Source organism: Ursus maritimus, unplaced genomic scaffold, assembly GCF_017311325.1.
Source record: "Ursus maritimus isolate PB19 unplaced genomic scaffold, ASM1731132v1 scaffold_5, whole genome shotgun sequence".
Classification (NCBI taxonomy): Eukaryota; Metazoa; Chordata; class Mammalia; order Carnivora; family Ursidae; genus Ursus; species Ursus maritimus.
In genome coordinates this window covers 71151046-71168674 of record NW_024426663.1, presented here as the reverse complement: position 1 = coordinate 71168674, position 17629 = coordinate 71151046, and the positions used below count along the sequence as shown (strand labels likewise).

Sequence of the window (17629 nt, the reverse complement as noted above, 5' to 3'; positions counted from 1 at the left end):
GTGCATTTTTCCTATGCTCATTTGTAATTTATCAGTCTTCTTTGGTGATGTGTCTGTTCACATCTTTTGCTCATTTTTAAATTGGGTGGCTTGTTTTCTTATTGTTGAGTTTTTAGCATTCTTTGCATATCTTGTAAATAAGTTTGTTATCAGATATGCGTTTTGTAAAATTTTTTTTTATCAGTCTGTAGCTTATCTTTTTATTCCCTTAATCTCTTTAACTTCTGAAGCATAATCTTACTGAAACAGGATCCTGGATTGGTAGTTTGTTTCTTTCAACACTTAAGTATTTCATTCTACCCTCCTCTTGCTTCTTACATGGTTTCTGAAGAGAAGTCTGACATAATTCTTTCCTTGTATGTATAGGCAAGGCATTTTTTCCTCCCCCAAGATTTTCCTCCTTGTTTTTCTTTTCTTTCTTTTTTTTTTTTTTTTTAAGATTTTTATTTATTTATTTAATGCAGATAGAGACAGCCAGCGAGAGAGGGAACACAAGCAGAGGGAGTGGGAGAGGAAGAAGCAGGCTCATAGCGGAGGAGCCTGATGTGGGGCTCGATCCCATAACGCTGGGATCACGCCCTGAGCCCAAGGCAGATGCTTAACCGCTGTGCCACCCAGGCGCCCCTCCTCCTTGTTTTTCTGCAGTTTGAATATAATATACTTAGGTGGAGATTTTTGGCAATATACTGCATGATTGCCTGTGAACTTTTGGATCTGTAGTTTGGTGTTTTTCACTAATTTTGGAAAACTTTCAGCCATTACTACTTAAATATTTTTCCTGTTTCTTTCTTCTCCTTCTAATATTCCTTTTATGTGCATGTTATATCTTTTGTAATTGTCCCACAGTTATATGATATTCTGTTCCCCTCTCAAAATTCTTTTTTATTGGGGCTCCTGAGTGGCTCAGTTGGTTAAGCGTCTGACTCTTGATTTTGGCTCAGGTAATGATCTCAGGGTTGTGAGATCGACCCCCACATTTGGCTCCGAGCTGGGCATGGAACATGCTTAAGATTTTCTCTCTCCGTCTCCCTCTGCTCCTCCTCCACTGCTCGAGTGCACACTCTCTCTAACATACATACATACATACATAAATTCTTTTTTACTCCTGAATTTTAATTTGGGAAGTTTCTATTGACATATATTTAAGCTCACTGATTCCTTTTTCATGTTACATTGTTTGGTTTTATAGCATTTCCTTTTGATTTTTTCTTGGTTTTCATCTCTCTGCTTACAGTGGCCGTCTGTTGCATGTTTTTCTGTTACAGCCCTTAGCATATGATTTATAGCTATTTTAAATTCCCATTTTGCTAATTCCAAAATGTTATATTTGAGTCTGATTCTGATGCTTGCTTTGTCTCTCCAGCTTAGGCTTTTCTTGCCTTTTAGCCTGCCTTGAACTTTTTGTTGAAAGCTGAACGTGATATCAGGGTAACAGAAAGTGAGGTAAATGGGCCTTTAGTATGAGGTTTTAAGTTTGTTTTGTGAGGAGTTAGGCCGTGTTAATTGTTTGCTGTAGCTTTCTGTGTCAGAGGCTTTTTTCCTGTATGTCCTTGTCTTTGTGTTCCCTGTTGTCTTTGGGTCTCCCTAGAAATTCCTTGTTAACTAGAGTGTGTTTCTTGGAGCCCTCTAGTTATCCGTTGTTCTTATACTGGAGCCCTGTTGATGTGGCTGTAAGTTACGGGGGGTGAGTGTGGGGGGAATGTTCTATAATCTTATGATGAAATCTCCATTTTGTTTAGTGAGTCAGAGTCCTGGGTTGTGACTTTCAGAAGAGTTTCTTAGCCATTTCTTCACCCTCCCCTTAATTGAGACAAGAGAGCTAGAGAGGCTCCACTTGTCTAATTGCCCTTCCCCTAGGACAGATAAGGCTCTGGTAGTCTCCTGTGAGGATAGCCCTTCGTTAAGGAAAGTTGAGTGCTTGGGAGTATTTCAAAATGATTTTTTTTTTTTTTGTCACTCTCTTCCTTTTTATTCTATCATATTTCACAGGAAATCTTACACTTTATATTCCACCTAATAAATTCTTGGAAATCTATCTCTGACAGATAGGGGCATTATAACCACAATGCCATTATCACATCAAACAAAATAATTCTTTTTTTTTTTTTTAAAGATTTTATTTATTTTTTTGACAGAGAGACAGCGAGAGAGGGAACACCGGCAGGGGGAGTAGGAGAGGAAGAAGCAGGCTCCCAGCGGAGGAGCCTGATGTGGGGCTCGATCCCAGGACTCTGGGATCACGCCCTGAGCCAAAGGCAGACGCTTAAGGACTATGCCACCCAGGCGCCCCAAACAAAATAATTCTTTAACATCACCTAATACCAGATTAATATTACAGTTTACTAAAAGATATCTTTTTTGAGTTGGCTTATTCCACAGGGATCCAGATAAAGTCCACAGGCATTTTGTTATTATAGTTCTTCTTTTATTTAATACAAGAATTTGTTGTCTAAAAAAGTTATTTATTTGTTGAAGCAACTAGTTTATTTGTCCTGTAGACTAGTACTCATTCTTGGTTTGGGTTGCGTTTGCCCATTTGTGGAAAATCATTTGACCACATAGGTGTGGGTCTGTTTCTGTATAATGTGCTCTGTACCACTGATCTCTGTCTATGTCCTTTTACCAATGGTTTTGATTACTGGTAGTTATATAGTAAGTCTTGAAGTTGGGCAATGCGAATCTTCCACCTTTGTTCTTTCATAGTGTATGATTGAGAGCCTATGCTTATACTTAGCTATATAATACGTAGAAAACTTGACTCGTGGAAAACCGTGGGGTTTTTAATACTTCTGGTTTTTAACATTTCTAAAAGGAAAATCTTCATAATATTTTAAAAGTTGCTTTCTGGGGCGCCTGTGTGGCTCAGTTGGTTAAGCGTCCGCCTACGGCTCAGGTCATCCCGTCCACAGGCTTCCTGCTCCATGGGGAGTCTGCTTCTCCCTCTCCTCACTGCTCATGCCCTCTCTAGCTATCTCTCTCGCTATCTCTGTCTCTCTGTCTCTCTTTCAAATAAATAAAAAGAAAATCTTATTTAAAAAAAGTTGCTTCTCTGAAATGGTTCAATACAATTTATGAGTGGAGAGGTACCTAGGTGGCCCAGTCAGTTAAGCATCCACCTTCAGCTCAGGTCATGATCCTGGAGTTCCGGGGAAATCCCTGCTCTGCAGGGAGTCTACTTCTCCCTCTGCCCCTCACCCCTCTCTCGTGCTCTTTCTCCCACACACTCACTCTTTCTCTCTCAAATGAATAAATAAAATCTTTAAAAAAATTTATGACTGGAATTATTTTAAAATTAGCTTTTTCATGGAACAGATACTTATTTGGAGTACCCTTTACTTTTTGCATTTGAGCTAACATTCATCTTAGAACTTAGAACATATACGAAGGATGTACTTGCTAGCCTTTGCTAAGAGCTGTGCTTGACCATTTCACTTTAATGTAGAATAACTATTTGGACCAGAGATCTCTTTTTTTTTTTCCTTTTCTTTGTCATCAAGGCCATTTTAAAAAGTTCCTTATTTTAAAAACTCTATATTCTCATATTCATATCATGGTAATTCTTGTTAAAGAAACCAAATTACAATGAAGGACAGTTACAATTTTTTTTTCCTTTTAAGTAGAATACTACATATATATGCAAAACAGTGTTACTGTTTAACACTTCGCGGTGTTACTGGGAAGAAGAAAAGCATGAAAATATAATGAATCATTAGGAACTTGCTACTCAACCCTGGAATTGGAACCTTACCGATAACTTGGCAGTCTAACTTTGTACCCTCTATTCTTTTGTACCCTCCGCTTCATGCCAAGAGATAAACACTATTCGGAATTTCGTGTTTGTCATTCTTCTGCTAGATTTCTACCTTAATCAGTTTTTTGCTCTAGGCTGTACACTCTTTGGAAAGCAGTAAGTTTTCAAGAAAATGCTGACAACTTTAGGTTTTAAATTTGTTTTTTTGTTGAGAATGTTCCACTTATTTGAACAGGTCTGTACCTCTCGAGACGTTAGGTAATGTTTACTGTACCATCCTTTGTGCCCACCATATTCTAGTAAAAGAAGTTTGGAAAATGAGATCTACTTTAGACAATTAAGTCTTTCTGGACCTGTTTTGTCTTCTGTAAAGTAAGAGAGTTGTTACAGATCGTTTTTAAAAGATTCTTCAGGGCACCTGGATGGCTCAGTCGGTTAAGCATCTGCCTTCGGCTCAGGTCATGATCTCGGAGTCCTCGGATTGAGTCCCGCATCAGGCTCCCTGCTCAGCAGGGAGTCTGCTTCTCCCTCTGCCCCTCACCCATCTCTCGCACTCTCTCTCACTCTCTCTCACACACACACTTTCCAAATAAATAAATATAATCTAAGAAAAAAAATAGTCTCTTCAGATTGTAAATTTTTCCTATTTTTAAATTTTGATTTTTATTACTGTTTTATAGTTTAGGAAAGCTGAAAATTTACTTTGCCCCGGAGTTTTTCTTTTCTTCCTCTTACATACCCACTTATAGGCTAGCAAAAGAATTATTTGTTAAAGAACCTGCTGTTATAATTAGTGTGTGGAGATATTTACAATTTTACTTCCCCCCTTAGAAATACATTTGATAAATCAAAAATAATATATATATAACTTACATGTTTTTTACATGAAATAAAACAATCATAAGTAAATATCCATGACTATCTTTCCAAGCTGTATTAGTTATTTATTGTTATGTAGTAAATTAGTCCAAAACTTAGTGAATTATGACAATAGACATTTATTATCTCCCACAGTTTCTGGGGTGAGGAATCTGGGTGGCTTCGCTGGGAAGTTGTGGGTCTCTGGTGAGGTTTTAATGAAGGTGTTTGCTGGGACTCCAGTAATAGGAAAGCTTGGCTGGGTGGGAGAATCCACTTCCAAGCATGTGCATGACAGTTAGCAAGAGGCCTCCTTTCTTGCCTAGCTGTTCTCTGGAGGCCTCAGTTTCTCAACCGTGGGCTTCCACAGGACTGCTCTTGATATGGCGGCTGGCTTCCCCCAGAGCTAATGATTGGCAAAAGAGAGAAACAGCTACCAAGACAGAAGTTGCAGTATTTTTCACAACTTAATTTTAGAAGTGATAAACCATCTCTTCTATCTACTGGACACAGACCAACTCTGGTACACTGTGGGAGGGGACTAAGGTGAAAAAGAGGAGATGGGCATTGTTGTGGCCATCTTGAAGACCAGCTGTCACCCCCAAACTAGAGCATTACAGAGAACCTGCATCTGTCTTTTGTCTGTTCATTCTCCCCCTCTCCCCCAGACTCCCCCAAGAGGTAACACTGAAAGAAAATCTGTGGTTTTCTTTCCATCATCCTTGATTTAAGAGTAATAAATACATGGCTAAATACTTTATCGTTTGGTTTGCTTGTTTTTGATCCTCATAATATACCATATTTTTCTTTTGTGGATTCTTCTTTTTTTTTCCATGCAGTGTTCAAGTTTTAAGATTAATTTACGATATGTGTAGCCGTAGGTCATTCATTTTTACTGCTATGTAATAGTCCATGGTGTGCATTTATCTAATTCTTATTAATGGGCATCTTGACTTGTTTTTAATTTATTTGCTTTTTTGAACAGTGTTGCTCTTCTTGTACATGTGTCCTGGATGACATGAACCAGAATTTTTCTGGGATGTGTACCTAAAAAGTAAAATTGCTGGGTTGGAGAATATGCAAATGCTGAACTTAAGCTCATTCTCAATTATTTTCACACGGGTCCAACCAGTTTCACGTCCACCAGTGATGGTAGAGTTCTCACTGATCTCTGCTGAGATTACCCCCAGGCTTGATGATTCTCTAGGAGAAGTTACAGAACTCAAAGCTGTTAAACTCACAGTTACGGTTTGTTATTTTTACAGTGAAAGATATAGATTAAAATCTGCGAAGGGGATAGACACACGGGTGGAATTTCAGGACTAACAGCCCCAAGCTTCTAGATGTCCTGGATGTATCTTATTCTGCCAGCAGCGATGTTTCAGAAGAATGTGTAAATGTTGCCAACCAGGGAAGTTCGCCTGAGCATTGGTGTTCAGGCTTTTTATGGGAGGTCAGTCGCATAAGCACGCAGCCCCTGTGTGACTGACCTTGGCCACTCAGACTCCAGCGCCTTGGAGCAAATACAGGCTTCCTCCTGAATCACAGTGTTGGTACGAACTGTCTGATCACACTAGTAGAGCATGGCCCAAAGATTCAGGCATACTCTTATTAGTTAGAAAGTTCAGAGCTTATCTTAGGAACTGGCCAAGGGCCAGTCCTGAAGACCCACCTTTCTTGGGAGTCTGCAGAGTATGAGCAACTCAGGCCCGTTGAGTTAGCCCTTTTCCTACACCCTAGTCTTGTCCAGATCTTGGCATTGTCAATATATGCCACTCTAGTGAATATAAAATGGTATCTCTTTGTGTTACTAATTTCCATTTCCCTGATTACCAATGGCCTCATGCTTTTATTAATATGCCTGCTCACCAGCCAGTCGTGTTCTTCTGTGAAGTGCTAGGACAAGGTTTTTGGGCTATTTTGCTATTGAATTACTGTCTTTTTCTTATTAATATGTGGGAATTCTTACTCTGCTATTACGTAGGCATATGTTTTGCCAATATTTTTTCCCACATATGTGGCAACATACTTTTAATATTCAAATAAATTGGGATTTAAGATTTTTGTTATTGGTTTCAAACTTAATAGCTTTGTAGCCTGAAAATGTGGTCCTTGTGATGGTGGTTATTTGAAATTTCTTGGAATAACCTTAATAGGCTAATACATCATCAATTTTTATGAATGTTCATTGTTTTCTTGAGAAAAAGACCATCTTCTAGGTGATAGTAGCAGAGCTCTTTATAGTATAGCAAGCCTGGTAATTGTATTTGTGAAATATTCTTTATGTTTGTTGGGTTTTTTTTTTAAGCTCAACTTTTTCAATTATCAAGAAAGATGTATTGAATTCCATGCTTTGGAAATAATATATAAATGATTACTAGTTTCTTACTGTATGTCTGTCAGTTTTTGACTTGTAATTTTTGAAGCTATTTTAGGATTGTTCATGTGTTTAGAATTATTAAATCTTTCTTGTTAACTGACTTGTTTATTATTGTCTTATGCTCTCTACTATTCTGAATTTTTTTTTAAGTCTTTTTTGTCTAATATCAAAATAGGTGTTTTTTTTGTGGGTAGGTATTTTCCTGTTATTTTCTTTTTAATTTTTAATTTTTACTTTCAGTCTTCTTATATCTTTCTCTTATAGACATTTCTTTTGTGAACCGCCTATCTGGGCAATATAAAAAATCAAATCTGACAGTGTCTTTTTTAACTGATGAATGTAGTTTATTTACATTTATTGTACCATTGATAAATTTGAATTTTTTCTGCCATTTTGTGTTGTGATGTTTGTTAATATTTTTTCTGCACATCTGTTATTTCTTTTTTGATTACTAGAGATTATTTTAAAATTTCATTTATTCTTTTCTATGAAAATGCACATACTCTATTTCTTTAAAAAATCTATTACTTAAGTATAGTTGACATATTCTGTTCTAATAGTTTCAAGTGAATGACATAGTGATTCAACAGGTCTGTACATTTTATAACTGGAAGTTTGTACCTTTTTATCCTCCACCTATTTTGCCCATCTCCCCACTCTTTTCCCCTCTGGCACTGACCAGTTTGTTCTCTGTTATTTATGAGTCTGTTTCTGGTTCTTGTTGGTTGGTTGGTTGGGTTTTTAGATTCTACATTTGAGTAAAATCGTATGGTACTTGTCTTTCTCTGTCTGACTTATTTCACTTAGCATAATACATTCTGCGTTCTAAGTCTTTCCATGTTGTCAGAAATGGCAGGATCTCATTCTTTTTTTGTGGCTGAGTAATATTCCGTTGTAGATATACACCACATATTCTTTAACCATTCATTTATTGATGGACACTTAGGTGGCTTCCATATCTGGGCTGTTGTAAATAACACTTCAATAAGCATAGGGATGCATATATATTTTGAATTAGTGTTTTTGTTTTCTTTGGGTAAATACCCAGTAGTGGAATTACTGGATTGTGTAGCATTTCTATTTTTAATTTTTTGAGGAACCTCCATACTGTTTTCCACAGTGGCTGCACCATTTTGCATTCCCACCAGCAGTGCACAGGGATTCCTTTTTCTCCACATCCTTGCCATCACTTGTTATTTCTTGTCTTTTTGATACTAGCCATTTCTGACTGGCCTGAGGTGATATCTCATTGTGTTTTGATTTGCATTTCCCTGATGATAGTAATGTTGCAGATCTTTTCATGTGTCTATTGGCTATCTGTATGTCTTCCTTGGAAAAATGTCTTTTCAGGTCCTCTGCCCATTTTTAATCTGATTATTTGTGGTTTTTTTGGTATTGAGTTGTATAATTCCTTTATATATTTTGGATATTAACCCCTTATTGGATGTGAAGTACATATCTTCTCTCATCCAGTAGATTGCCTTTTTGTTTTGTTCATGGTTTCCTTTGTTGTTGTTTATTTTGGAGTAGTTCTAATAGTTTATTTTTGCATTTGTTTCCCTTTCCTGAGGAGACATATCCATAAAAATATTGCTAAGGCTGATGTGCAACAGATTACTGGATGTATATTTCTTTTCTTTTTATTGTTACCTTAAATGATGGTGTAACTCTTGTTCTGAATAATATAAGGATTCAAGAACATTTTAAACCTAGTCATCCACCTTATGACTTATGTCCATTATAATAGTTTTCTTCTTTAAACTCTTATAAATTAGATATTATCATAGTTATTCTTTAAAGATTTTATTCATTTAGTAGAAAGAGAGAGAGCGTGTGCCCAAGTTGGGGGAGGGGCAGAGGGAGAGGGAGGAGCAGACTCTCGGCTGAGTAGGGAGCCCCATGTGGGGCTTGATTTCAGGACCCTGACATCATGACCTGAGCCGATGGCAGACACTTAACCAACTGAGCCACTCAGGTGCCCCTGTCATGTTTATTATTTTATATGGAAAACATTTGTTTGGATTTACATATGTTTAACATTTTTTATATCTTTTACCATCTCTTTTGAGTCATTTTCCATCTCCTTAGAATGTCCTTTGGAAGTTTCTTTATTCCCAGTTTTTTTGTACATTCTCTCAGTTTTGTTTATCTTAAATGTATTTATTTCATTTTCATTCTTTTTTTTTTTTTTAAAGATTTTATTTATTTATTTGACAGAGAGAGAGATAGCCAGTGAGAGAGGGAACACAAGCAGGGGGAGTGGGAGAGGAAGAAGCAGGCTCCCAACAGAGGAGCCTGATGTGGGGCTCGATCCCATAACGCCAGGATCACGCCCTGAGCTGAAGGCAGACGCTTAACGACTGAGCCACCCAGGCACCCCCAGAAATCTAATTTTTGGCATCAGAAGGGTTCTTCAGAGTGTCTGGCTTACTGGAGTGCTAGAAATTCTGTCATCTAGTATTGTGGAAAAAACACTCAATTGTGTAATGAATCTTAAGGTTTAATTCTGATTTCACATAACTTTGTATGTATTAGCTATGATAGTTCTCAGGAATTTCACTTATCCCTGTAAGCCTTGGTTTTGGGTTATAAAATTGAGTTTAATAAGATCTGAGCTAACTAGAAAATTTGAGATATGTTTGGAGAACTGGAAAGCGAAATATTTACTTACGTTGTTAGTGATAATATGTGAAATAAGATGTTAAGGCAGAAGTATTTTTGCTATGTGGCTTTTGTTCTTTTCTTCTTTTTTCTCACCTAAGGTAAAATACGCTCAGTTGGTTTTCATAGATGTGTTTTTTTTGTTGTGGTTGCATTCAATATACAGTTACTCACCTCAACCATGTGAATTTTATACAGATGTCCTCTAACATTCAATTTTGATAATTGATACATAAAAGAAATGAGAGGAATGGTATATATTGAGATGAATGTTATGTAGTTAAGAATTTGCTTTATCATGTAATTTGAGGTGGTTGGAGTCTACCTTTGTATAATAGGGAATGTAGAAAAGCGTGCTGCTGGATTTCTTTTCATACTTGAGAGCTATTTTAGAGGCTATAAAGTGAAGTTTTTGGAGCTGCTCTTTAATTTACAGGGACTGTAAACGTCATCTTTGTTACTTTAGCATATTAACCTAAAATTTTGTTTTGTCATTTCACAATTAAAATGTGCATTTATTTGATTCTTTATAAAGTATATTAACAAATCGTATCTCACTTGAGCCTTGGAACAGCTAGGTGGAATAGGCAGGGAAAGCATTTTAACTAGCATCTTCCTGGTGAAGATTCAGGTCTGGGGGAGTTGAGTGATGTGCCTCAAGTCCTATGTTACCTACATGGCAGGGCTAGCGGTAGAATCCAGGTCTTCCTGCTGCTGTGTAGAGTAGGCGTACCTCATTTTATTATGCTTTGCTTTGATGTACTTCACAGAAATTACAGTTTTTGCACCTTGAAGGTTTGTGGTAACCCTGCATCGAGCAAGTCTGTTAGCACCATTTTTCCAACAGTATTGGCTCACTTCATGTCTCTGTGTCACATTTTGGTCATCTTGCAGTATTTCCGACTTTTTTTTTATTGTTGCTGTATTTATTACAGTGATCTATGATCAGTGATCTTTGATGTTGCTATTGTAAATGTTTTCGGGTGTCACATAGAAGACACCCATAGAAGATGGAGAACTCAATAAATATTGCCTGTGTTCTGACTGCTCCGCCAACCACTTGTTCCTCCATCTGTCTCCCTTTCCTCGGACCTCCCTGTTCCCTGAAATTAAACCACTTAATAACCCTACAATGACCAGTACGTGCTCAAGTGAAAGGAAGGTCACGTGTCTCTCACTTTAAATCAAACTAGACATGATTAAGTTTAGTGAGGAAGCCATGTCAAATGCCAAGATAGGCCAAAAACTCTTGTGCCAACAGTTAGCCAAGTTGTGAAGATAAAGGAAAAGTTCTGAAGGAAATTAAAAGTGCTGCTCCAGGGGCGCCTGGGTGGCTCAGTCGTTAAGCGCCTGCCTTTGGCTCAGGGCGTGATCCCAGGTTGCTGGGATCGAGCCCCACATCGGGCTCCTCCACTGGGAGCCTGCTTCTTCCTCTCCCACTCCCCCTGCTTGTGTTCCCTCTCTCTCTGGCTGTCTCTCTCTGTCAAATAAATAAATAAAATCTTAAAAAAAAATAAAAACGCTGCTCCAGCCAACACACAAATGATAAGAAAGCAAAACAGCTTTGTTTGTATTTGTATTTATTTATTTATTTGTTTATTTACTTATTTAGAGAGATGGGGTGTGACTGGGGTGGGGGAGGGGCATAGAGAGAGAATCTCAAGCAGGCTCATCACTCAGTGTGGAGCCCGAAGCAGGGCTTAATCTCACAGCCCCAAGACCATGATGACCTGAGCTGAAGTCAAGAGTCAGACGCCTAACCGACTGAGCCATTCAGGTGCCCTGCAAAACAGCCTTATTGCTGATACAGAGAAAGTTTTAGTGGTCTGTCCAGAAGATCAAACCAGCCCCTTAAGCCGAAGCCTAATCCAGAGCAAGGCCCTAACTCTTCAATTCTGTGAAGACTGAGTGTGGTGGGGAGCTGCAGAAGAAAAGTTTGAAGCTAGCAGACGTTGGTTCATGAGGTTTAAGGAAAGAAGCCATCTCCGTATCATCAGAGTGCAAGGTGAAGCACTAAGTGCTGTTACAGAAGCTGCAGCAAATTATCCAGAAGGTCTAGTAAGATAATTCATGAAGGTAGCTACAGTAAACAAAACATTTTTCATGGAGACATGACAGCCTTCTATTGGTAGAAGATGCCCTCTAGGATCTTCATAGCTAGAGAGGAAAAGTCTGTGCCTGACTTCGAAGACTGTCAGGGGCTAATGCAGCTGGTGACTTTCCACTGAAGCCAGTGCTCATTTACCATTCTGAAGATCCCAGGTCCCCGAAGAATTATGCAAAATCTACACTGCCTGGGGTCTATATATGGAACAACAAAGCCTTGATGACAGCACATGTGTTTTCAGCATGGTTTATTGAATATTTTAATATTCAAGAAATTTCATATTGAATATTTGAAGCCCACTGTTTTGAGACCCAGTACTCGAAAGTAAAGATCCCTTTCAGATATTACTGCTCAGTAATAATGCAGCTGCTCTCCCAGTAGCTGTGGTGGAGAAACAGGAGATTAATGTTGTTTTCAGGCCCGCCGGCGTCATCCATTCTGCAGCCCATGGATCAAAGAGTCATTTCAACTTTCAAGTCTTATTATTTAAGAAATACATCTCACAGGCTGTAGCTGCCATAGATGGTGATTCCTCTAATGGATCTGGGAAAAATGAATTCAAAACCTTCTGGAAAGGATTCATCATCTAGATGCCATTAAGAACATTTGTGATTTGTGGGAGGAGGTTAAAATACCAACGTTCGAAGGAGTTAGGAGGAAGTTGATTCCAGCTATCATGGATGACTTTGGGGGGTTCTAGAGTTCTGTGGAAGAAGTTACTACAGATGTGGTGGAAACAGCAAGAGAACTAGAATTAGAGGTGGAGCCTGAAGATGGGACTGAACTGCTACCATCTCACGATAAAACTTGAATGGATCAGTTGTTTCTTATGGATGAGCAGAGAAAGTGGTTTCTTGAGATGGAACCTTCTCCTGCGGAAGATGGCCTGAAGGTCATTGAAATGACAACACAGGATTTAGAACATGACCTACACTTAGTTGACAGAGCAGCGGCAGGGTTTGAAAGGATTGAGTCCAATTTTGAAAGAAGTCCTAGTGTGAGTAAAATGCTATCAAACAGCATCGCATGTTACAGAGAAATTGTTTGTAAAAGGACGAGTCAGTTGATGAGGCGGACTTCATTGTCTTATTTTAAGAAACTGCCACAGCCACCCCAGCCTTCAGCAAACACCACCCTGATCGGTCAGCAGCCGTCCACATGGAGGCAAGACCATCTTCTAGTAAAACATTGCAACTCACTGAAAGCTCAGATGATGGTTCGTATTTTTTTTAGCACTAAAGTATTTTAAATTTAAGTATTTTAAAATTAAGATGTGTACACACTTTAACTGACTAAAGGATAGCATAACTTTTATATGCAGTGGAGAACCAAAAAATTTACTTGCCTAGCTTTGTTGGGATATTTGCTTTATTGTGGTGGTCTGGAACCAAACCCACAGTATCTCCCAGGGTATGGCCAGTTCCTTTCTACTCTGTTAAGTTGCTCATAGAAGAGTATGCAGGGGGAAAATACTTCTTACACTTTGTTATTCATCAGTAATGGTTGCATTTCATGTCATTATGTTACCGCCATTAGAACTGTCAATGCTATTGTGTAGTTACCTGGCTTCTGGCTAAATTGCTGGGAGAGTGAAGTAGTTTTGGGAATGAATGGTACTTTGGGTCCTCATGTTAAATCGAGTTTTGCTCACTAGTTACTGCCTAGAAGCCTCTAACTTGTCTTCACCTGAATAGTATGTTACCGTTCTTGGAAAAGTGTGTCCGTTACCTTCTAAGTTAGAAGCTTGGGGAGCTTCTGGAATGTCTCCATTGGGATGCAACAAATGGGATGCTTCTTCCAGAAGCTTTGAATATTAGGCTGACTGATTATATAGATCTAATTTTGTTCTTACTTATTTAATGTTATTTATAATTTATAAGGAAGGAATTTTCAGAAAGCAAAATCATTGATTAAGTTTGTAGACATTCTTGTTTAAAATCTTTTTTTGGTCTTTCTTTCAGATCTCGTGGAAGCTCTGAAGCCAGATTACGTGGCCCCCCTGGTCCTTTGGCTTTGCCATGAGAGCTGTGAGGAAAATGGTAGCTTGTTTGAGGTATCCCACCCTTTCCTGCTTTCTCTCAAAGCAATACTTGTGTCATTATACGTAAAAAATGACCTAAACATTAATATTTTCCAGTTGCTCACATTTGTATGCCTCTGTATGAGTTGATATCACTTGCGTATTTTTTATTATGGTTAGCTAAGGAACACGTATTGACGCATTTCCTTTTTAGAAGAAGTAATGGCAACTTCATACATTCTCTTTTTCCTTATTTCTTCCTTTCTAATATTCTCACCAAATGAAAACGTGGCTGGTTTGATGTGTTTTCTCAAATGGGGAAAGTTTTATTTGGTTTGGGAGCTTGGATGTGAGAGGTCAGAGTGTAGGTTTAGAGTCAGTGAGGCCAAGTTTTGAATTCTTTGTTTTGATAATCGCTGGCTCACTGGTAGATTGTACAAATTAACGTCCCTGAACGTCAGTTTTCTTGGGCTTTTGTGGTGACAACTAGAAATCAAATTTTAATGTTTTGGAAGATTTATTTATTTATTTAGAGAGAGAGATAGTGCACGTGGGAGAGGGAGAGGGAGAGAGGATTTGAAGCAGACGCCGCACTGAGTGTGGAACCCAGCACAGGGTGTGATCCCACGACCCAGAGATCACGACCTGGGCTGAAACCAAGAGTCAGACACTTAGCCGACTGAGCCACTCAGGTGCCCTGAAGTTGTATTTTTAAAATCTTGGCATTGGCTCTAGTACATAACAGTCACACTTCAGGGACGTCTGGGTGGCTCAGTTGCTAAGCGTCTGCCTTTGGCTCAGGTCATGATCCCAGGGTCCTGGGATCGAGCCCTGGGTCAGGCTCCCTGCTCAGCAGGGAGTCTGCTTCTCTGTCTCCCTCTGCTGCTCCCCCTGCTTGTGCTCTCTCTGTGTCAAATAAATAAATAAAATCTTTAAAAACAAAACAGAAAAACCAGTCACACTTCAATTATAACTATTATATCACTATGGCAGAAATTTAATCTGGGTGGGACAGATCAGTAAACATAACTTATTATTCTAACTTAAAAAGTAAGCATTTCTGTTTTTCCATGTTGCAGAGCTTTAAATGTTTATTGTAAAAATAAAAAGCACACGTCCAGTGAGATCCAGTTTTCACTCTTCAAAGTCCTTTTAGATCTCTTTATGCCAATTTATACATCTTTGATTCCTCATTTGGGTGTGATCTTTTTTTCCTAGAACTGTTATATTTTAGATGCCCGCCCCCAACCTTTATTTGATTCTCTGTGGTAATAATGAACCTCTTCTATGAAGAATACTAGGAAATCCAAAAATATATCTTGGTAGCAAAGTAACCTGGCTTAGTTTGAAGCGAATGCTATATTAATCTGATGCATTTGAATAAAAAGCTGTTAAAAAACAGTCTGCTCATGTCTAAGCAGAGAAGTGTGCCTCCACTTCCTTCATCACGGCCATTGAATGTGAATTGTGGAAAATTAGAGGTGGAAAGAACCTTATAAGACCTTCGGAAATTTAATAATACTAAGCCATCTGGGGCTCAGAATTTGGTCTACCTGTCTTTTACGTCATGAAGGAATTTTTTAAACTTTTTATGTTTTACAGTTACATTTGTTATTAATTCTGTGGACAAAAATCATACATGCCTTTGTAAAAAATTTAAAATATACTGGAAGGTGTAGAGAAGGAAGTAGAAATCGTCAGCATTACCCGTATCTAGCAGTAACTACTATTAGTATTTTTTTGCATCCTTCCAGGCTTTTATTAGATGAGCATCTTATCTGAACAGTCTTTTTTCTTAGATCTGCATTTCATACACACAGCCAAACCTGCGAAGACAACAGGGGCATTTTGTAGTTGCAGTTTTATTTGTGGTTGTTCTTTAACTATGTTGTGAACATTTTTAGTGAGGAACACTTGGTGTGTGTGATTGGTAAAATATAGTAAGAAACATCTGTAATATTCCGACTGAGGCCTTGAAAATAAATTTTGCCACTTAATGTTTGCGATGTTTGGGGACATATCTAGAGTGTAGGATAGAGATTCTTTGGTTTAGTTGGAGCTCCTGCTTCTAGTGCCCAGGAGGAGCTTACAGCTTGTTGCTTCATTCCCAAAATATGGTGAACTATGATCTCTCTCTTGTGTGTTACCAAAACCACTGTTGATGTGTCTCCTCTGACAGCATCAGGGCTGATGGGTCTGTTGTGAAAGTTGTGGGCATATTCATATAGAGGCAAAGGGTGATAAAAAGCCATACTTGACCTAGAGCCCTAAGATGTGTTCTGTCTGCTGATACATTTTCTATTGTCCTGTTCATATGAAATTCTCATGAGAAATTCCAGCACACTGTAGTTGTGCTTGAAGATTGACAACAAGATCTTTTTTTTTTTTTTTTAATCAGACATTCTGTTCTGGGGATTCCATTGCATGACTCTAGAAAAAAAACTGATCTTTCTGTGTAGCAGTTAATATATTTGGTCATTTGCCTTTTCTCTATAACGATGTTTTATTAAAATGACTCTATGTAGTTTATCATTAAGTCAAGTCCTACTTTTATTTTTCTTCCCTTTTTACTTTTTTGTTCACTAGAATTTTCTAGAGGGATGTTCTTTCATGCCTGTGTTGTGCTGGGCAGCTTTGCTGTTTTGTATTGTTTCACCTTTATGGTTATCCCATGAAGAGTAGTCTCATTATTTTACGTAAGGGGGAATCTGGATTTAGGGAATTCAAATAATTTGATGAGGGTCGCACAACTCTAAGTAGAAGAATTAGTACGCAGCCTTGGTTTCTGACATCAGTCCTGCTTTTCCACCGTACGCATTTCTACTGCCTTGTGCTGCTTTGTATTTCTACTCTGGTACGGTGAACACCGCACAGTCCTGGGGGCCCGTGGGCTTTTGTAGAGCTGCCTTCTTTTCATCCGTTGTGGTCTAGCTCTCTCATACTCTTAGAGAGGTAGATGCCTGTTTCCCCAATGTAACAAATTCTCTGCTGCCTGATTCACTTGAGATGGTATAACTGTTTTTTCTTCTTTTTGGTAGGTTGGAGGAGGATGGATTGGAAAACGTAAGTCTCCTTCAGTATTTTGCGTGCCGTACGTTGTTTGTGTATTTTTAACCCCACACTTCCAGTTGGAGCTGCGTGAAGATCTTGCCGGATGTCTCCCTCTCAGAGCTCGCGCATGCATATTCACACTCACACATGGTTCTGCCAGCAGGTATTCCAAAATGTGGAAGCTGTTCTGCAGTTCTTCGGCGTCCTCAAGAAACCATCGAGTTGTCGTCGTTGTTGTTTCTGTCTGCAGCCCTTATTCAGGACTTGTCTGTTCCTTCTGACAGCACAGTCTCTTTTTATATTGGTGTTTGTCCTCCCGCATGTCTGGCGTCCCACATTATCGTTCTCGCTGTTTCTGCAGAGAAGTGAGTGGGAGAGAGGGCTGCTTGGAAAAGTTGGGAAGAGCCTGGTGCTAGGTGGCACAACGGGGAAGTTCTCCAGTTCTCTCTTGAATTCTTTCTTTCCTTGGGGCCATGAGGTGGCAGGAGGTGACAGTGAGGAATCACAGCGGACAACTTGCTGAGACAAATTGCAGCTGATGTCTGGAAGTTATTCCACCTCGGTCCAGTAGGAAGCTCGTTGGGCTTCAACCCCTCATTCTCTCCAGCTCTCAAATCTTGTGTGCTCCAAATTGGATCATTGCTTCATGACGTTTAAAAAAAAATTGTGAGAATTCCAGTATCCCAAATCAAGTTTTCAGTTGGCTGCTGGTATCAAAATTAACTGAGTTATTTAAAAGGTGGTCATTATTGGAGGGTATCGTTACAACACAGAATATCAGTATTTTCATTATTAATGACC

General features: G+C 38.7%; 1 protein-coding gene across 1 annotated transcript in view; it reads left to right on the top strand.

Annotated features, from left to right (window-relative positions):
• HSD17B4 (hydroxysteroid 17-beta dehydrogenase 4) overlaps positions 1-17629 on the top strand; it is a 91656-nt gene that overhangs the window by 22188 nt on the left and 51839 nt on the right. The window contains exons 9-10 of the mRNA XM_008699015.2: positions 13719-13810; positions 16816-16840. Coding sequence (XP_008697237.1) covers positions 13719-13810; positions 16816-16840 — 117 coding nt within the window. The remainder of the gene's footprint in view (positions 1-13718; positions 13811-16815; positions 16841-17629) is intronic.